Raw genomic sequence first — 22433 nt, 5'->3', positions numbered from 1 at the left:
AATCTAACTTAAAGACACAGCACAGAAGAGGTTTTCTCTGAAGAGCACTTTTACTTATTTATTACAGAAACTAGCTCATAATTTCTATACATGCCCCAAACTTTTGTTCATAACAGAAATTAATGTGTTTATGCCATTTTTTTCCTACCACATATTACTACAAACACTTATCTACATCAAATCTCTCCTGATTTAGTTCATTTCTTTTTTCTTTTTTTTTTTGGTTTTTCAAGACAGAGTTTCTCTGTATAGTTTTGGTGCCTGTCCTGAATCTCGCTCTGTAGACCAGGCTGGCCTCAAACTCACAGAGATCCACCTGGCTCTGCCTCCCAAGTGCTGAGATTAAAGGCGTGTGCCACGGCAACCCGGCCCTAATTGCATTTCTAACTCTGGGCAGATTCCAGCCTGATGTGGGGTTGTTCTTTGTTCGGTTGCTTTAGTCATGGTTGCTGCTCATAGATGCCAAGGCATTCCTTTCTAAACCTTTCTAGCAGCATTAATGTTCCCACCTGATTCTCTTTTTAGTAGGCTGGGAAATCATATTTAAGTATTTAATACTGAGTAACAGCGACTAGAATCACAGCCACAAATTCCTCAGTATGTGTGGCCACAGTGCTCCAAAAAGAAAAGCAGGCTTTGTTGTGTCTAGTTTTGTCTTTTTTCCTGTCAGTGCTCATGTGAGGTATGTGGCCTTTGTGTAGCAGAATTAACATTTTAAAAGTTATCCATCTATTGCTTCAAAAACAACTTCTATATCCAATCTCGATTTCTCCATGTAGAACTTTTCTCTCTCTCTTTTTAATACTTATTTTCTTATCAAAAAAAGATCATTTATGAAAAAAGCACCTTCCCCCTTATCTGCCATGCACCTTCTCTTTCGGCTCCTCCTGACTAACAAGGTGGGGGGTCACACAGGCTGGGGGCCCATACAGGCAGAGACCTAAACACCAGAGGGCACAATCCCTGAGGTCACCTAAACTCTAGGTAAGCCTGTGATTACTCATTTCAATAGCAGTTCCCTCAGGGAGGGCTCAAGAAACATACTAGGAACAGAACAGCGATCATTTTGGGAAAAGATTACAAAACATCTGGGTGGTAAGTAAAACACATTCCTCTAGAGTAGTGGCTCTCAACCTTCCTAAGGCCGCGACCCTTTAATAGAGTTCCTTATGCTGTGGTGATCCCCAATCATAGAATTATTTTTGTTGCTACTTCATAGCTGTAATTTGCTACTGTTAGGAATCCTAATGTAAACGTCTGATACGCAGGGTATCTGCTATGTGAACCCGGCCAAAGGGCCGTTACACCCTCAGGTTGAGAACCATTACTCGAGATACTTTAAAAAGTCCAGAGGGCTGGTCAGGGAAACAAACCACAAGGGATAAGCCCCATCGCCCTAGGGATGCTGCGGCATCCGTCATCTCTCTGGCCTCCTCCAGTCCTGCCTGGAATTCTGTAATAGTCCAGACCTCTCAGCTCTAGCATTTTTTCCCTCTTGACTGTTCTACTTACTTCTTCATAAAGTCACGACACAACGCTCTTCCTAAGCCACTAATTTTCCAGTGTCCGCCAGTGACTCACAGTCAACCCAGGAAAGATGAGTCTGAATTCTTCTACCCTGGCACTAGGGCCCTTCATCCGCTGCTGGACTCAGCCTTCCAAAGTTCTCTCTTAGATCCCGACTGAATCGGATTCCTCCAAACACACCACAACCTCACTTGCATGCATGCAAGTTTCTCAGCTTCAGCGCTGTGAGGATCTGTGACCCTGCCATTCTTCACTGCTATTGTTGTTGTTGTCATTACTGGGTTCGTGTGTGTGTGTGTGTGTGTGTGTGTGTGTGTGTGTGTGTGTGTGTGTACACGCACATGTGAGTGTACACGCACATGTGAGTGTACACGTCAGAGGACAACTTTAAGGGACTCAGTTTCCTCCTCCCACCATGTGCATCCTGGGGATTGAACTCAGGTCATCAGGCTTGGCAGCAAGTGCTTTTACCCACAGAGGCGTCCCTGCAGCCCATCCTGTTATTCTTTATTGTTGGGGAAGACTTGCACAGCACCGGGCTACGGCAAGATTCCCTGGCTTCTACCCACTAGATGTCAGTAGACCCATGTCCCCTGAAACATCAGCAAGCCAACTTGTCTCCAGGTAGCGCCACGTGAATAAAGATCACCCCCAGCTTGAGAACCTGTGGCTTAAACGCTCGACTTCACCCATTACCATGGGTCAACCTCTTGCTATAAAATAACACCTTTGTCTTCCTTTCACGCCGGTGGTCCATCTGGCAACTTTTCACTCGGGTGGCTTTGAGCAGGAGCCTCAGCTGAGCCATCGTCTTTCCTATGCCGTCCTCTGTCCTCCAAGTAGGGAGAACTGACCAACGGACCGTTTTTCTGGACACTTGTCCAACAACGCCGTTTATCTCTACGCTACCTTCCCTGCTGCTCCGGGACTGCCTGCTCCGGGTGTTGTCATGGGGGGCTCTGGCTGCTACATGCTGTTAGGTGTTTATCACAGCACACCTAACAAAGGAGGTGCTCAAAAATAATTAGGGAGTCGGTAGATGAAGAGTAAAAAGTAATCCAGGTGTAGTGACACACGCCTTCAATCTCAGTACTCAGAAGGCAGAGGCAGGAAGATCTCTAGGAATTCTAGGCTAGTCTGGTTTACAAAGTGAGTTCCAGACCAGCCAAGGCTACACAGAAAAACCTTGTCTCAAAAACTAAACTAAACTAAAAAAAAAAAAAAAAAAAAAAAAAAAAAAAAAAAAGTACAAAATAGATACTCTATAATAAGCACCACGGGCAAGAAAAGCAGGCAAGCCCTGTTCAGTGGGAAGCTCTCAGGTGCTGTGACCTCAGGCTCTATCAGAATCACGTCTAATTTCCACGAAGATTTAAAACAGGTGCGAGTTACTGTTAAGAAAGCAGACTCACGGCTTGTAGGTACCGGAAAGACATGATGGGGCCACTTAACGCCCCACAAGCGCTGCTATCTTCAAAGTCTCCTTCTTCAAGCAGGAATTGCTGGCCTTTGAAATGTTCCTTTTCATAGGCAACCCACCTGGAAACACAGGAGACTCAACTGAGCCACTGATAAAACTAGTCAAGAAAGCAAAAGGGAAAAGTACGATGATAAAGGACAAAGCCACTCATCTAGTAGTCTAAAGATGACCTTGTTTGCTTCCACGCTCAAAGATGGGCAACCAGGTAGGCATCTCATGGATCAATAATTTTTATAGTGTGGAAGCTTTCCCCAACAAAAGGTTAACTGTAGAAGTGCAACACAGCAAGCTCATTAAGTGTTTGTGGAATGACTAGTACCATATCTCACCACGGTCAGAGAATAATTTGCCAAGCAGAAATAATGGGAAGTACACACTGCCAATGAGAAAACTTTCAAACCCACACTGCGATCCAAGGAAATCATTTTCATTACACTGATTAAGCCCTTCTGGAACCAAGGAAGGACTATTTTATTAATCATTTACTCAGGGTTTAAGCCAAAGGAACCCTTTACCCAGCTGCAGATTAAAAAAAAAAAAACAAAAAAACAATACAGGGAGGTTTCCCAAGGAGAAACTGGGGAAGACTACTGAGCTGGAATCCTGTATGTGGACTAAAATGTCCGTCTGTAAACACTTAATGGGTGGGAACCCTTCATCCTAGCATCTTATCAGTGCGCATCGTGGAAACAGGAAGCATTTCTGCCGAGTACTTTCCAGGGACTCAAGCTTCCTGAGTTCTAGCCTTGTAGCATCAGGAGACACTGATAAGCACGACAGGCTTTTAGGCTCCTCTGTGAATCTTACCTCTCTATAAAGATTACACCACAGTGCCTAATGCAATGTGAGCAGAGATGACTCACAAAATGTGCTGCCTATAAAAAGTAGCCTTTACCTGCACAATGAAGTAAGGGTAGAGCCTTCCACATGGATAGTTTTAAGGGTGACTATTCTTATCCTCCAAATTCTGGGCTTTCTGATTCAGAAACTTGAAAAAAAAATGAAGCCCACAAAGACTGCCTATTATTATTATTATTATTATTATTATTATTATTATTATTATTATCTTCTCCACGCCTCTGAAGCAGTGAATATATTTAGAAAAAACTCTGCACACAGCACAAAGTTGTACACTTTCAGCCATCCTTCATCTCTCTTTGCCTTCTGTCTCTAGGCAATGGAGGGAGTGGAATGCCACAGGAAGAGGAATGACCCTCTAAACACACCGGTAAGTTTTAGTGAACTTAAAATATGGATAGTGCTAGCATCATGATTATATCCTTAAACTGTAATGTGAAAATACATTTCACAGAAAACTTAACACAGTCTAAGCTTTCTTTCATATTGAGGAAGTTATTCGAAGTACATTTTGAGCTATATTTAATTGAGAAAAATAATGAGCAGCACAAAGACCTTAATGTTAAGAGATGAACTAAGGTTACTTTTTCTATTTCATAATGACAGTATGGAAATTATATCCCCCATTTTTCTTAGAATAAATTCTGATTAAGATTAAAATTCATCTGGGATATTTAAGTGTACATATTATCCGAAAAGAAGCTGAGATGGTCCGTCTTTTGTTTGTTTGTTTGCTTTGTTTTTCCAAGACAGGGTTTCTCTGTGTAACCCTGGCTGTCCTGGAACTCACTCTGTAGACCAGGTTGACCTCGAACTCACAGAGATCTGCCTGCCTCTGCCTCCTGAGTGCTGGCAAGATTGTCAGTCTTACTGCCTTCATTTCCTACAGATGGGACAGGGATGAAGAAGGACACATACTCTCCATAGAGGAAGCTAAAACAGCTAAAAGGCCAGGAAATGAGGAATGTGGTAGAAAAGAATCAAGCTAGCTTGTCACTGGAACATCATGTTCTTCTGATTGTCACATAAAACTCTAAGTGCATATTCTCTGTCACAGGCCATTCTTTGACTTTTTTAAAAAGTAATTGTAGAAAATAATATTCATCACACTAAATTTTGGCAGATAACTTTTTCCTAAGGCAGAAAACTAGTTTTAAATCCATCTAATCTAGTTAACAGGGGAAAACATATAGGTCTCATGGGGAGAAAAAGACAAAAACCTTCTATAGCAGAGTTTTAACAATATGCATGTGTGTCCACAAATCAGGGAACATTACAAATAAACACAATAGACTAAAAACATGTCTACCTAAACTGTATCTCTCCTTTTAACACCAAGTAACGCTTTTAATTCAGGGACAAGTAATTAAATGATTACCGGCATGCCACACCAAGTATCGATATGACCTACTTATCTAGCATATTCGAGTTTTCTTCTATTCTCATTTGGCTGGTATGGCAGTCAGTAGTTTGTATCACAAACCACAAAGAGAATTGTACATGACTGTAGACTGGTTCACACCTATGAATATTTTAAAAGCATCACTTGCCAGAGGGGCATTAACGAGTTACACGATGTTACATCAATGCTTGACACTAAAATGAACCACACTCAAAATAACCAGTGTGTGAAGTGAGACACGAGAATATTCATGGATGGATCCCAGCATGGGCCTCTCAACAGCAAATCAGCTTTGAGCAAAGTTTCTGCTTGGTGTTTTTAACCCCACAGAACACAAAACACAGAGGAAAAGACCAGCCTGATTACTAATCTCCTAGGGCTTTTGCTGGAGTAATGCTGATTGAGGCTGGGGTCACAGCAACACCCCTGTGTTTATATCTAGTGGTTCTTGGATGGTTCCATCAAAAGTGATTCCAGGACAGGAGACCACAAATGTCAACACTTTTGATTTGGGACCAAAGGGCTCACTCTATTACCTGAATGAGATAATTCACTACCAAGGAGCATAGAACATAAGTTAGCTAACAACAAAAGATCAACAGAATAGCAGATTAAAAAGCCAGGCCTTCTCCCAAGTTCATAGTCTGTAAAAAATAGAAATTTACCTCTATGGTGTTTTAGAAAAGCTAGGTATTGAAATTTTACATTAAATACACAATATAGTTTCTATTTCAAAATCTTTAAAATCAGTGAGTCTTTAAAACCAGTAAGTAGGCCCAATCACTACTAAATTATATATTTTACTTAGTATATTACAGAAGGGAGCTATATTGTAAGGTTAAGGTTGGCTGATTTTTGTCTTGTTTGGCACATCATTTGAGCTTTAAAAGTGGGCTAATAAATCATGTATTGAAACTATGACACTCACACTCCACCAATGACACGAATTGATCCAATGCCATGGAAGTCCTTGTCACTCTTTAAAAACTTAGGGACAGAATCTATATGCTCACTAAATTCTTTGGTATGTCCGTAGAAGTGAGGTTTTTCATAGAGGATGACCTGAAAAACATAAACCTGTTATTTAATGTGCTCGTATTGTACCATGGATAGATTCTGAATTACTTAAGTGGCATTAAAGACAGAACAGGAATATGGAGCAACATCTGCCTTTTAAATGAATTTTACAATATAAAACATTTGATAGTCACAAAGTATGGATGAGCCATTATCATTCTTAGGGTCGACTATTTCTTCTCATGCTTTTCTCACGTTAATAATGTACCTATTAATACATTTTTCTGGTTACCCAAATGCTAGGACCACCATATAGGCTAAAATGCCTTAGAGATGATTCTTGAATTTTCTTTCTATCTCTCTTGTGTTGTGAATTCACTACAGATCCACCTCATACCCCAGAAGGTGTAAAAACATTTTGAGCCTCCAGTGCTTAAAACTAAATTACCTGCTGAATTCAAAACCCAAATACAGCTTCTTATGACACCAGCTGCCTTTTATAGTTGTTGATATTTGTTGCCAAGGTAGAAGTGTGAAAGTTTTAAATGTAAATGCAGTACATCCTGAAACTAAGAAATGACAGGAAACTTAAGTGTTTTGCTAATTGAGCATTTTGTTCAAATCTGGAGATGGTATGATGAGCTGAGCAGGAAGCAGATGGGCAGCAGGAGAGAACTGCTACCACACAGTGCCCTGGGTACCATTTCGCTGTTTTTACCTCTCAAGTACCCTCTACCCTAAATACATGGCTGTGGTAACAGTGTTGATCTCTCCACATCTCACCTTTAGTCCTTCCTATTGCTAATGGAATAATCTGTATGCAACTAAAACCAAAGATCTTGGTGATAAATTCCTGGACTGAAATATACAAAACTAAACAAAAATTATAACTTATTTCTAAAAAAAAAAAAACTTGTAACATTATAGACTGAAAAAATTATATAATACTGATCTTGATTCTACACACTAGCTTTTTACAGGAAGCTGTAATAATCATATATATGTAACAAAGTTAAAATACATAAATATTATATATATAATAAAATTTTATTCAGGCTTACTACAGTGATGATATTCAAGCTAAGTAAAAACCAGTATTCATGAAAAAGCTCTTATGACGTCATCAATGTTAATTAATTTCTAATTGGCAAGTTGTGATTACTTATGAAAATCAATCTGCTCATACAGGTCTACAACCTGTCAAACTGCACATGCCCCAGGATAGCTCAGCCTTTCCCACATCAAGCTGTGATTCAGCACACTTGGAGCTGCAGCAGGAGTCACATGGAGACTGTCACAGGTAATTCTACATTTATTAGTGAGATTAGCAGTTTGCAACCTTGGCTGCACGTGTAATCACCTGAGACACTTTGAAACCTTTTGACCTCATTCAAACTCAAAACAGAATAACTGAGAATGGAGACTAGGCTGTCTTAAAATTTAGATGATCCCAGCCTTCAGTCAGGGTATAAAAGATGCATTGAGACATGTGAGTTTTAAAAGACTCCATCCATATGACTAAGAAACTCACAGGTAATTCTGCAACTTTGATGAGGAGAAAAGAAAAGGACCTGGAGGCACTGGATCTTACTTTGTGAAAAGCGAGGACGGATGTCACCCTCCACACCCAGCTCTGGCTGGAGGGGCTACTTCCTACCTTTGAAGGCTGTTTGCATCTTTTGACCACTGCACAGATTTCCCTCTGATTCCACCTCACACACATTTTGTAGCTCTGTCTCTTCCTCCTGCATCATGCCTGATCCCGTCCCTTCTGCCACTCAGTTTTCACAGCCTCCACCCTCCCTTTCAGGCACTCACACTTGCAAACTGACATCCATCCATCCGACAGGAGTGAGCTGTCACTCATCCCCACTGACCTCTTTCCAAGCGTCATTCTCGAACCCTGCTGAGCTCACTTGATTCCACTCGAGTACCCAGCTTCAACCTCAACACCTCCGTCACCGAACAGAAATCACACTAGCCCCCTTCTGACAGTGGGCGCCGGGTGGGTCTGTGGGAGGTGACGGCACAGACCGGCACAGACCTCTGTCTCTGCACACTGTTTTCCTACCACAGCAAGCATTCTACCCAGTCACTTCCAACTACTGCAGCCTCCACGCTTTGGTAGCATACGGTCCCCTAATTGTCTTCTCTCAGTCTTTTGAGCCAGCCTACAGTTCAAGACTTACCTTTAAGTTCATAGGCATCTCCACTTTCAGTCCGCCCTAAAGACAACAAGACATTTAAAGACAAGGTAAATACACAGAAAGGGGGGAAAGTAACAAAGTTATGTGCGGGTTACAAAATTCTCATTAGCTGTGACAATGCAGCAGTCAAATTTAACTACCGTAAATTCAGAACCCTACAGCACTCAAAACCAAGTCAGACTGATCTACATCAGTACATAGAGGGCAAGACATTTTTTAAAAGCTTTCAGATCAGAACTCAAAAGGATCTTTAAACAGACACAAACAATTAGAGATCTCACTGCAGCTGTAGAATATCCCAAACAGAAAAGCGGAACTGCCAATATCTTCAGAAGACACACTATGGCAGAGCAGATTTCTAAGCCCAGTATCCAAAGGCATCCCGAAGGCATCCCCTACAACCACTTGGGTTTTCTAAATTAGGGCACTGCACCATCTCCATACCTCCTCCCCCCAGTTCTGCCAACACAGTTGATCATACTTAATGCCCTGATAACATCAAGACCCTACACTGTACATAGCAACATCATTCTCACAAAAGCCCTAACTACATAATGTTAATTGTTAAAAATGCTATTCCACATTGTGATGTTTCTTAAAATTCTGCATCTGTCCTTGCTTCTATTTTCCAAGGCACAGAACCAAGCATGTTTTATCACATAGCCTACATTTAATCAAACAGTTTGTTCCTCAAAAAAAAAATAAAAATAATTTGCCACAAAGATGCTGCAGGCAGTTATTTAATCTCTAAGATGGTAAACACTGAAACAGCAACCCATTTATTATTAATGCTGAGTTTACTATCCATTATTAAACTGGAAGAGACACTCTTCTACAACTAATTTTCTAATGAGCATCAGCAACACAGACTCCGGATTTTATTAAGTATCTAAAATTTCATCGAATACTTATTTTTTTAAAAAAAGCTGTATGTATTGTGATAAGCTTGCTACAGTTCAACGTAAACACAAACATTCTGTATGCTATGAACAGAAACACAATATACAGTTTGTCAATCTGGTGGTACATGCAACCGCGACTTGAGACGGAAGACTCTCGGCAGTGATGCAGGGTTTGACCGGCACGTGTGGGTGCCGGGGAAGAGGAGAACCTTGGGTTGAATCTGCTTACCATTTGAAGAGGATGCAGTGATTTCATTTCTGCTGCAGAAATCTCAAAGAGGCCCTGGTCTTCCTCCAAAATTGTAGCTTGCCCCTTAAAGTTAATATCTGGGTAGGCCAGCCAACTAAACAAGGTACAAATGATTGGTTAAAGTATGGTAATAATACTTTGGTTTGGCTTTATAAGAGGAAAAGGGGCTGTCAAAAAATGCCATGCTAGATTACACTAACAAAATGTACCAAAGTAATTAGCACATGATGAGGGATGCTAACATATTCTTAAGTACTTACTTAAATTCATGAACTCTCTACTTTATGGCTTGTTTCTGGGTATTGTATATTAATTCCTGCCCTAGAATTTTCTAAGACCTCAAACATGCAGCACTCATAATGCAAGCAGACTATAACTTAGAAACTGACACTTTAACAGCAAATCTTTGCTTGCCAGCTAGTACCCCAGGATTGACCACTCATCAACGAGGTGAGAAGGACTCCGCCTTTGCCTTTCAGGAACAGGGAAGGAAAACACAGGCATGTACCTGGCACTGAGAAAGGATCAACCGTTAACACAAGCTAGGCATCAGTTAGGGTCCACAGTTTTAGGTCAGGGGCATGTTCATATTTCTCAGTCCCAAAATGTGTTAGATAAAAAGACAACGTGATCCATCTCTCAAGAAGTCTGGGGATTGTGTACCTGCTCCTAGGAGTCATACATCAAAACCTTAATTGGATCCAAGAAGGAAGGACAGCATCCTTTTTTAAACCAGGAAGTAGTCTTTCTTGGGTATCCGGAAGCATAAACAACACTAACACACACTTCAGAATTCATATGTCATCTATTGAAACTGAAGCAAAGGTGAACTTTGGTGGCCATTAATCACTACAATTAAGGAAAGCTGACACATACACGCCTGACTTCACGGTGAAGGACGTAGACTTGGGGATGCTCAGCTCTTCCAGATTGGGCACGGCTCGATGTATGTAGATAGGGTAGCACCCAGGGTCAGACTTTGGGCACAGCTCTATCTCCGGAATGCTGCAATCCTGGAAGAGAAAAAACCGCCTTTGAAATCATCTGGAGACACACAGGCTAGTGTTCTACACACCCTGGACGCATGATTACAAGGGTTTCATTGTGCACTGGGATTTCTCCAGGAAACAACACAAGGCAGGGACTGGTGATCCTAAAGCAAATATTAAACAAAGTCTTTCTCGGGAGTCACATGAATAATGCAACAATCATATGAATGTTGCTGGAAAAATTACTGTCTTCTTTTCTTTTCGTTCTTTTCTTTTCTTTTTTTCAGCTTCATTTTTAAAATACTTGCCCCATTAAGAAGGGCTCAGTTACTAAAGGATTTGAGTGCCAAAGGTCTGCAAGTCTTCCTTCTCAGAAGCATAACAAAGCCTAAAGGGAGGAAGGGACTTAAATAAAAGCTGCTCTCCTGGGGGACATAAAAAATAAATAATGGAGAGGCACTGCCCCTCCGGTGCGTTTATCTAGTTCACATCAACAAAGGAGGAGGAACTAGAGGTGAGGGAAAGGAAATGTGTTTTCCCTACTTGGGGGACTCTTGTTTTTTTTAATGCAAGTTGGCTGGATGATAAAAGGTATTATGAAATTTGGCTCCATACCCTAGCCTTTAAAAAATGAGACACACACCCCCACCCCCTACCCCCTCCCAGATCTTCCTTTAAAATTACACTTGCCTGGTGCACAATGCAATAATAACCATAACTCACGAGAGCACCTTTGAACACCTGAACTTCTAAGAACACCACTCCCCCTGTTACACTCCCTGGATCCATACACATCAGATTGCTTTTGGGTTTTGGCTTTCTACAGTATCAAGAGCCACACTCACTTCCCAGAGCTCTGCAGGCACACCCCCAACACTGGCCTCTGGAAGTTTTATATGTGCTGTTCAGGATGCATCTGAAGAGACAGCCCTCTTTATTGAGGGAAATCTCCCAGAATATCTAACATTCTCTTGAATGATGGTTAAAAATGCTGGCTGTCCTTTCTTAAAGAATTAGAATCACAGTGATTTTTCCCTTTTCCAAAATTACAGATATCATTCTGTCCAAACATACAACCTCAGATACTCAAGAGTGCTTATGCATACAAGTCAAGTTTCAGTAACATAATTCTCGCCTCCAACACTGGAAATACAAATAAAGGCATTTTAATAAAACGAGTACATGCAATAATCAGAGACGCCACTAACTACAGACTAGACAACTTCCTTTTAATTAGAGGTTTCGCTATTTTACATTTTTTAAACTTTCCCCATACTGAGCTCTCAATCATTTTCATTAGTAAATGAAGTAATTTAAGATATTAACTAGACTATGCCATTCTAGGAAATTAAGTACCCAACAGATTATATTACTCAAAATGTGTCTTTACAAAAATGATACAAGAAAAGGATTCTCATTATACACAGACTATTAAAGTACTAGCAGAGCATGTTTAGTATGTATAATTATAACATATAAACTGCAATCTTTTCCTTAAAATATACTTCTAAAAGCAAGAAAATTTATGTATCTCCTTTCCAGGAATAAGCTCTCAATTGCAGTAAACTAAAGCAGCACAATTTAAATGGCCTTTAAAATAGAAAAGTCTACGTCCTTCTGAAGTTCCACTTCACAATAAGCCAGAAACACACACAACGGTCACCTGTCAATCTTCAGCGGCCTGTGGTATACTGTTGATAACAGAGCCCGGCTAATGCTACTTCAAATGCTGCTGTCTTAATGCTCCCCTGGGGAGAGGAGGTACAGTTGTGGAATACATAACGAAAGGTCCCACACAAACAAGTTTCCTCTGCATTGTGTGACACAAACAATGTCTGGGTGGTGTACTGGGAAAGGGAAAGGGCGAAGAGGCATTCGTGTCGACAGTAACACAGGAGGAAACGGCAGAGCAGCCAAAGCCTAATGACAGCTCAAGAGAAAGATGAAAACCAGAGCGAGGAGCTTTCATCCTCAGAGACGACGAGCCCAGTTTTCACTCGAGTCGATTGAAAGAGATTTCACTAAGCTGTCTTGGGGGTGAGTATTCACAAAAATAGCGTCTTTTCAAGACTTGTATAATTCCTGACGGGCAACGGCAGCCAAACTCTTACAACTAGAGGGTCCTGTATGGTAACTTGGCAACGATAAAACAGACGACTCAAAAGTGTACAGACTTCGTTCAACACGTTTCTACTCATGCCACATTTTGCAAATGAATCTATCTTGGTGAAGACTCATAATGATTAATATACATAAGTCAAGGTTATAGGGGAGGAACAGTAAGAATGAATTGTAGTCAACAAAAAAGGTTAAAAAAAAATAATGTTTTTCTCCATCTTACACGAGATGCCTTCAGTCTAATCTAACAATGTCCCTCATGGTTCACTAATGTCAGATTAACCTAAGTGATGTCTGGTCATAATGAAAAGATCATACTCTTGAAATGGATTTACGATGCACAGTAAACAAGGGAATTTACAATAACGGTTCTGCTTTCAGAAAAGAATACATGAGAGTCACTGGACTATCATCCCCACCCCAGTCATTTTCGCTGGCTGCAAATAAAGGCCCTTAAATAGAACCAACAGATCCTGAACACTGAAGGTCCCCGCTGCCTTTGTTCACAATCATGTGAAGACATCACTAATCAGGACCTTAAGTTCAGAGGAGAGCAACTGAAACCGAGATGATGAAACAAGATGAGATTGGATGAGACAGGTCTAGGCAGGGCAAGAGCTGCCACAAGAAAGCAGGTGTCCCTAGGCAGAGTTCTGACAGAACTGGAGAAGGGAGTCCCATGCCTGACACTCACTTCCTAAAACATTTATGCCTTTCCTGCTTTTTCCCATTCTAAAAGTTCTTGGTTTGTTGAAGACTTGATCGATCACACTACAGCTGAAAACGAATGACCTAATGAACAATGGAAGAAAAAAAAAGTTCGAGCACAACTCATTTTTTTCTTATAATATATTCTAAGCAAAAGGCAGATGTGCAAATATGCATTTAAATTTCTAGGCTCAGCAGATTCAATTTGTTTGATCAAGCTCTTGTTTGATTTAGTAGAGCTGGAAGAGTGGCCGGTTGCCAAATCTTCTTCACTGTCTTCCCCCACTAGACTTGGCCTGGAGCCTGACAGTCACAAGGAAGGCACAAAACCACAAGCTACGCAAATTCCCAAAGAATCCACCTACAAATTAATGATTCATTTGAGGACATTTTCACTAAGATAATTAAATGAGCACTTAGGTTGGCTTTGCAGACACACAGTTCCAAAAATGAAAGAATGCACGGTCTTCTATGCCATGTCCATCTTTTTGTAGTGTCATGGGCCCATTAATGCTCACCCCCTTGTTTGACCAAAGAGGTTGGCCAAGACATGGACCCATTAATGTTCACCCCCTTGTTTGACCAAAGAGGCTGGCCAAGACATGGGCCCATTAATGCTCACCCCCTTGTTTGACCAAAGAGGCTGGCCAAGACATGGACCAATTAATGCTCACCCCCCTTGCTTGACCAAAGAGGCTCTGACATGCTAATTCTTATTTATATGGTCAAGTTTCTAATCCAGATACTGCCTTATTCAGGTAAGGTGCCTTTTCCCTGGGTACTCCAGGGGTCCCTAGAGGGTACTTCCCAAGTCAAATTCTTCTCCAGACGTCAAGCAACCTGGACTAAGACTCAAAGCCTGCAGTGTGTCTATTCCCACTGCCTACCACAGTCATCAGGCCCACAAGTAGTCACAAATACTTGTTAGATATGAATTTGTTCGTAGTTCTGGTTCATATATAATACATGTGAAAATACACTATTTTGTATTTTAACTTGAGTATTTATTGCAACTTGAGTATTTCTGTACACTACCTTTAATTTTTCTCTACAACTATCAAAAGTTTCATAACATGGATCGAATCATGAAGGATTCCCCACAACGGCTAACTTCTAAACTTTTCTTCAGAACTTCATACTTGAGCACTGCACATATCCCTTCCTATCATTCCAACTCCTCTTGTGCTCAAACTCCCAAATTCGTAACCTCGTTCTAATTACTATTGTTATGCACACACCTCCCACATCCCCCCAACACACACACACCCTCCATATGAATCAGTCACCACACTAGTCACTACACTGTATCATGTAAAGATGTGTTACTTTTATGTTGTGGAATATTACTTTAAACATGTAAAGGTGTGTTACATTTGTTCATGCTTCATTTGTTTTACTATGTAAAGCTGTGTTACATTTGTTTGTGCTGCATTTGTTTAGGGATGTAAAGATGCATTGCCTTGCCTGCCAAAGGAACCTGATTGGTCTAGTAAAAAGCTGATTGGCCAACAGCTAGGCAGAGGAGGGATAGGCGGGGCTGGCGGGCAGATAGAATAAGTAGGAGGAATAATCTAGGCTTGAGAGGAGAGAGAATGAAAGAGAAAGAGAGGGAGATGTCCAAGGCCAGCCAGCCATGGAGTAGAACACACAGAATCAAAGAAAGGTAAAAAGCCCTGAGGCAAAACAGATGAGGAGAAACAGGTTACATTAGGCTATGAGAGCTAGTGGGACAAGCGTAAGATAAGGCCGAGCACTCACAACTAATAATAAGTCTCTGTGTCTTTATTTGGGAGCTGGTTGGCAGCCCAAGAGAAAGCCTGCTACAGAGGCTCTCATAAAATGTCTGTGTTAGAGGACCTCACTCATCTTCGGCAACTTTCTAACAGAAAACTAAACAGCAACACTTTCACTTCCTCTCCCAGTTTCTCCTTCTCTAATAGGCCCCGCACTTTCACAGATGTACGTACCCGGCCCCCACACAGGCAAACATACATGCAACACGGTCACGCTAAGCAGCAGTATTTACATTAGAAAAAGATAGATTTGGAACTACTACCTTTTTTTCTTAAAGATTCCAACAGTGAGTATACCTAGCATTTTATCTATGTCAGATAGAGATATATACACATACATATATATTTTAAGTTATCATTTTAAATTATTAAATTTGCAAGTTTACATTTTTTAATTTTAAGTCATTGGCTTAAACACCTGAGATGTATAAATTGAAATAGGAAGATTAATACATGAGCACAACTATTTCTTAACACTGTTAGGCCACAGCCCAACTTTACTACTTGATAAAATAAAAATAAAAATAACGGAACATGAACGGCTGCTTTACCTTTAAGACGCGTTTGATAGAGCCCAGCACAAAGTTTCTTTCTGGGTGCTTCTTGTTCTGGAGGAGCCAGTCCCGATTTAACACCTTTTCCCCTTCTTCCAACACACATTTCTGACCTTGGAAATAGGGCTTCTCATACAGAATCCAGCTGAGCAAACAGAAGCACAAGGGGCTGGTGAACCGACTTCTCTAACAAAGGGTACTGAGTAGGTCCCAGATCACTGTATGCATTTTTTAAAAAATTTTTATTTATTTATTTATTTATTTATTTATTTATTTTTTATTTACTTATTTACTTATTTATTTTGGTTTTTCGAGACAGGGTTTCTCTGTATAGGCTGGCCTCGAACTCACAAATATCCGCCTGGCTCTGCCTCCCAAGTGATGGGATTAAAGGCGTGCGCCACCAGCGCCCGGCACTGTATGCATTCTTTAAAGCTAGGTTAGCTCCTGCGATTAGCATATAATGGTACTTTTGAAATAATAATACAGACTAACACGTTTAAAAATATCTGTGCAAATTAGAAATAAAAACACCGAAAATGGGACGGGGCTGGAGACATGGCTCAGCACTTAAGGGAACTTGTTGCTCTTGCAGAGTTCCCAGAACCCACATGATGGGTCACAATCATGCATAACTCCAGTAGCACCCTCCTCTGACCTCCACAGGCACCAGGCATGCATGTGGTGCATGAACACACACATAGGCAAAGTACTCATAAATATGAAATGAAAAACATTAAATACAATTTGAAACACTGTATCACAATAGAGGCCTGAATACGTATTTATGCACAAATACACTTTAGTATGTCACATACACAAAACTTTACATTTATATAAAAATAATTTAAGGACTCCAAGATATGTTTCCATCTTAATTTTTCTATCACTGGATACTACAGATCTTTCATGAAGACAACACATTGTTTACAGCCCACATACTGACCAGGGCTAACCTAAACACTGGACACGGAAACTCTGGCTCCAGTATGTCCATGGGGCAGTGTCCGTAAGAACAAAGGAGGTTTTCCCTCATTTTTAGACCACACTAGGAATTCCTGAGTTGTTGAGCATGTCAACTATACAAATGACTCCACGTGGCCTTCACATTCCACAGCTTCCCACAACTCTGAACTCATATTTTCAAAGCCATGTTTCATTCATCTTGACTTGCAAATCTATTCAGATAACACTACAACTGTAAAATGACCCTCGTGGTACACATCCGTTCTTGCCATCCATTGCAGGCATTAAGAACTAAAAACAGCCTATGTAGTATGTCACAGTGAATGAAAGGAATGAGTTCTAAAACAGTGATGTTTCAAATACCCTAGTAAAATGAGGAAAGAGAATATGACGTTAACAAAGAGTACAAAAAGCACAAACGTAAGAAGTCATGGTTAATCTGAAACACTAGGCTGTAACAGTTCAGAAGGTTCTTACCAGCCCCTTACAACTTTTATCAGGGCCCCGTTTGGGAAAGACCACGTGGTAGCATCGGGAACATTACAGTAGACCTCTTGTTTATATTTACTTCCATGGAGATCATAGATAATCATCTGCAACATACAGCAAACAGAGGTGGGAAGGGTGACGAATTTTAAGAATGCATAGCAAAGTTCAAAACGTCACAGAACATAAACAATAAAATTCCCTGCATGAGTGAAGCAAATGTGTGCAGTAATTACTGCAGATGTTCAATCCTTAAGTTGAAAAAAAAATTAAAAACTCTCACTGTCTAAGTCAGTCAAAAAGTACTGTCTTCAATTCCACACGCCTTGAAGCAACCAAAGTTTCAGCAATTATATCAGACCACAAGACAACAATATGCTTACCTTCCCAGGCCTTGGGTTACACCTCAGAGTTTTTGTGTCAACATTCTGAAATAGTAAAAGTGGAAGAACTAAGTGAGATATAACTGGGGAAGGAATCTACACACAGAGTTCACATTCTTCATAGTTATAAACCCAATTTGTCACACACTTATTAGATAACCATGCCATGTAGACTAGACTAGAAAAACAAACTGTAAATATAGAAGAAAGTAACATCACGTTCCTGCCTTCAAGAAGTGCACAGCTTGGAGGAGCCAACAGACGATCACGCTCCAATAATGGTTTAAAACGTGGACATGGCCCCAGCAGGGATCAGAGGCTGTGGGCTAGCGAGGAGGCTCAGAAAGGGCTTCTTGGAATGAGTGGCATTAAGGAACTTAAAAGAACAGGATTTTAAAGAGTGAAAAACTGGAGTAAATAACAACGGAGGAAATATTCCAGGAAGAGAGCTGCCTGGATAGTCCCTTGGGGTGGAAGAAGGGAAAAGTATAGGAGTGTGGAGAGAAAGCGGAAAACACAGAACCCAGATGGTTGCATCCATGAAGAGGGTCTGCTGTATTTGATAAGCAGTGAGCATCAAAAAACCAACATTTCATCTAATACCATCGTTTATTTTAAAAATCATCTTGGCTTTTAGGGTAACTGCTCGGTATCTAACTATTACTAAGTTATTAAGGCAGTTCAGGGTTAAGATATAGGCCTTGAAGATTCTCTAGAAAGTTCTATGATATTGGCAATGCCAACAAAGAAAGCTCCAGGCTCAAACAATATCCCATGTTAGACATTTGAGTATTTCTAAGCCAAGGAAAAATGTTAACTGAAGCTGAAAGCGTTTTTTTTCCAGCTATGATTTGGCTTTTAATTTTGTTTTTCTTATGAGGCTGCTTAGCACCCTACCTTGTGAGAAGCGCTTCTCCAAAGGGGATGTGATTACGCAGAGAGGTAAAAAAATGTTACTGAACAGAAATTTTCATGACATAAATAATATTATCATACATGGTAACTTGAGAAATTCAGTAAATTACCACTTCATTTACACTGAAATATTAGCCAAAGACTGTGAAAGAACTGGTTTATATTAATAGGGCCTCTACATTCTAAGCAATTTTGTTTTCTTGTTGTTAGCAGATAACTAAAACATACGCTATATAAAACATGTCATAATCCTCAAGTTCTAAAAAAAATCCTGAAACTTACTCCTCAAAGTAACTGGTGTGTGTGTATGCTAGGCGACCACTCTACCATTGATCTACACACACACACAGCTCTTTTTATTTCTTTTCTTTTGACACAGGGTCCTTTATCGTGGTTGCCTAGACCTTGCAATTCTCCTGTCTTCACCTCCTGAGAGTCCAGGCCTCCACTACTGTGCTCCTCTCAACACATGGGCACTCTTTATAAGCCTTCAGACAGTCTCACTACCTAGAGTTCTGCATCAATAGCTAGAAATCACAGTCACTTACCTTTCTATACGGACTCAATCTGCCTGCATGGTCTTGGACACGGAAGTATTTGGACACTGGTTCCTGAAAGCCGCCACCAAATCTGGTTCCTGTTTCTGAGGAATGAGTCCTAGAAGTCTGCAAGTACTGATGATAGGCACTCTTCAGAGAAGAGTGCAACTTGGACGTCAGGTCTGATTTCTGTAGCAGTGACACCTTTTCTGGCCACAGGCTAAGCTGCGGATTGGAGGTAGTTGGTTCCCTGGACTCCACATAGGACTTGGAGAGTCCAGCGCTTTCCAGGTCATCATCAGGGTAAAAAGTGATAGAAGGATCTGCCAAATGGAAGGTGACACGCTCCCTCCTTTCAGCTCTCAAACCTTTACTTGAAGCGGCTGCTTCTCCTCTTCCTCCTCCTCCTCCTCTTCCTCCTCAGCCACCTGTCTGTCATCTCCATCGAAATTTCTCTGTAAGCGCTCTGACACCGACTGTAGGAGGGACAGGACGGACGAGGGCTGGTTTGCACTCTCCCTTGATTTCGTGGAGCCGTGGTGACCAGGCGAGACCTCGCTGGACAGAACGTCCTCCTGGGAACTGTCGTCCTCGTAAATGGGACTCAGGGCTAATGGATAAATTTTGTACCTTTTGGCTTCCACTGATAAGAACATTTCCGAATTGTCTCCATCAAACGCCTCACCCAGTTTACCTTCTTTTTCGAAATGATGGACCAGGTCAGTTCTGCTCTCAGACCTTTCACACGCTAGGCCAGGCATGCTGTTCGAGGAGTCAGGAAATAGGACAGACTGTGTTCCTCTTAGTTCTGTAGGAGCATACTTGCCTTCCTCCTGAAGGGGCTCCTCATACAAGATCGTAAAGGAAGAATTGTCTTGTTCATCCTGAGAAATAAAGGCTAAGTTCGACTCTTCCTTTTCATCCATGTAATCCAGATCTCTCCTCTTATCATAGACTGCGGTAACAGACACGATCTGGTTGAGCCTCACTACCGCGTCCTCCTCTTGAAAATCTGGCATTGCCAAGGCTGGGTAGCCCTCGTAATCCTTACTTAACGTAGGAGATTCATAGCCCCGGAAATGCGAAGCGACTCGGTCAGTGTGCAGTACCAGCCCTTCCTTTACCTCACCAGACTGCTCGTCTGTTTCTTCAACACTCTTCTCCATGTACTCTGGAGGAACACCCTTTTCACTTTGTAAGAAAGGACACATGGCCTCCACTTGCGAAATGGTCACCTCTGGTGGTGTTCCATTTGTTCTCTTGGTGGCTACCTCTGTGGGTAACACGCCGGGGTTCTCAATGCTGCCTCTAGAATTTTCCGGGGCTGTTACTTCCATTTCCATCTTAGAAGTCACGGACGCGGTTGTTCCATTTGATGGTTCAGTACCTCTCTGCACTCTGTTTTCCAAAATCCCCAGGGAAGAATGGACTGTCTCGTGGCAGGTTCCTTTCATGTCTAACACAAATGGGACTGCCGCATCATTTCTCAGGACATCTTCAGCATCCTTCCGGTAAGTACTTGCCATTTTCGACACCGGCCTCTCTCTCTTCCCACTAACCCCGTCAGCGTCTTTCTGATAAACATTTACCACTTCTAACCTAACAGGTATCCATTCAGTTTTGTCAGCATCTCCTTCAGAGTCCTTTGGGTAAATATCTTCCATTTCTAATTCGACAGGCATCACATCGGTCTTTGCAACATCGCTTTCCTCGTCCTCTTGGTAAGTGTCTTCCGTTCCTAACGTCACGGCTGCCACCACCTCAGCTTCTGAAGTGATCCCCTCACCGTCTGTTTGGCAGATATTTTGCACTTCTGACATAACAGATGCGACCCCTGTCTTCCCCACGTCCCCTTCGGCGTGCTTCTGGTAAATATTTCCCATCTCCACTGAAACAGGGGTCACCTCAGTCTTGGCAATATCTCCCTCCGCATCCTTTGGATGGATCGTTTTCATTTCTGACATAGCGGGCATCACCTCAGGCTTGCCAGTATCCCCCTCGCTATCCATCTTATAAACTTTCTCCATTCCCAAAGTGGCAGGCAGTTCCTCGGGTCTTTCCGCATGTATCTGAGCATCCATTTGGTAGACGCCTCCCCTTGTAAGAATGTCAACCTCTGGCTCAGCTTTTGCAATGTTAAATTCAGCCTCCTTCTTACATGCTTTCTCTTTATGTGACATAAGAGGGGCTGCTTCATGTTTCCTAATATTCAGTTCAGCATCCCTTTTACTTAGTTTTCCCATCTCCAGCATGGAAGGTATAAGCGTGAGTTTCCCTACATTTACTTCGTTATCCTTTTTGTGTGCTTTCCCTAACTCTGACATCGCAAGGGGTGTGCTTTTACTATGTCCTGGCAAACTTTTTTCAGATATGCATACAAGGCTGTCGGACAGACTGCTCTTGGAGGTGCCGGGCACGTGGACATCATCATTTGCAAACGGAGGCATGTTGAAATCTAACACAAGAGTTCTGGCACCGTCTGTTGCCATTGTGTGGTTACCCACACACTCTGTTTCTGCTGCCTTCTTACAGTCCTCGCTGACGAATGCACGTGGCCATACTCCGTCACCTAACCGCGTCTGGAAGATGTCTTCAGCTTGCAAAATAGTCTCTGATTCCTGCAAATTCATAATATCAGACTGTCCAGCTCCACTTACCAAACCTGGGGACTGTTGACAGGGAACAATCTCTCCTTTAATTGACTCGGTGCCACTAACCAAGTTACTTATGGAGGAGAATTTACCTGATACTTTATTTTCACTAATTTCACACGTGCTTTGATTTACCGCCTGTTCTGATACCAAGAACTCCCTAACTATATCACGTGGTTTAATGCCACCACTGTTCAGAATCCTTGAAGTGTTAGCCTGAGGTTCAGAAGCCCAGGTATTTTCAGGGTCACTGAAATCATCACTTGTCAAATTTTCTTGGGCTGCAGAAATAACCTCATTGACTAGTTCACTGCTCTGTTCTTCTAACAAACAAGATATATCCACACTATCAAAATCAAAAAGGAGACTTGTCTCACCAACTGCAGGTGAAACACTGTCCTTCTCTTCTTCTTCGACTTCTGACATATTTCCCACACTGCTCTCTTCCAAACACTCTTTCGGTTGGATCCCTGTTAACGCCACTTCGGATGGGATCTCTCCTTTCACAGTCCCTGGATTCAGGACGTCATCTTTGGCTGGACGCCCCTGGCAGGTACCAACCGTATGTCTGGATTTCAGTTCTTCCCTGGCAGAACTGACAATCTCCTCAATCAACGTGTCAGCTTTTGAGAGTAAACCACTTTTGAGTAAAAGTTGGTCATGTGCTCGTCTCCCTGCTTCTGTCCGG

The 22433-nt window shown here is 41.6% G+C and overlaps 1 protein-coding gene across 1 annotated transcript in view; it reads right to left on the bottom strand.

The window, feature by feature from the left end:
- Positions 1–22433, bottom strand: part of Crybg3 (crystallin beta-gamma domain containing 3) — a 111067-nt gene that overhangs the window by 41931 nt on the left and 46703 nt on the right. The window contains 10 exon segments of the mRNA XM_028879448.2: positions 2940–3066; positions 6196–6329; positions 8474–8509; positions 9623–9737; positions 10520–10656; positions 15803–15950; positions 17249–17364; positions 17641–17685; positions 19104–19499; positions 19502–22432. Coding sequence (XP_028735281.2) covers positions 2940–3066; positions 6196–6329; positions 8474–8509; positions 9623–9737; positions 10520–10656; positions 15803–15950; positions 17249–17364; positions 17641–17685; positions 19104–19499; positions 19502–22432 — 4185 coding nt within the window.

The sequence above is a fragment of the Peromyscus leucopus genome, chromosome 12, assembly GCF_004664715.2.
Source record: "Peromyscus leucopus breed LL Stock chromosome 12, UCI_PerLeu_2.1, whole genome shotgun sequence".
Classification (NCBI taxonomy): domain Eukaryota; kingdom Metazoa; phylum Chordata; class Mammalia; order Rodentia; family Cricetidae; genus Peromyscus; species Peromyscus leucopus.
The sequence above is the reverse complement of the archived record's forward strand: the minus strand, read 5'-3'. Positions and strand labels throughout refer to the sequence as shown.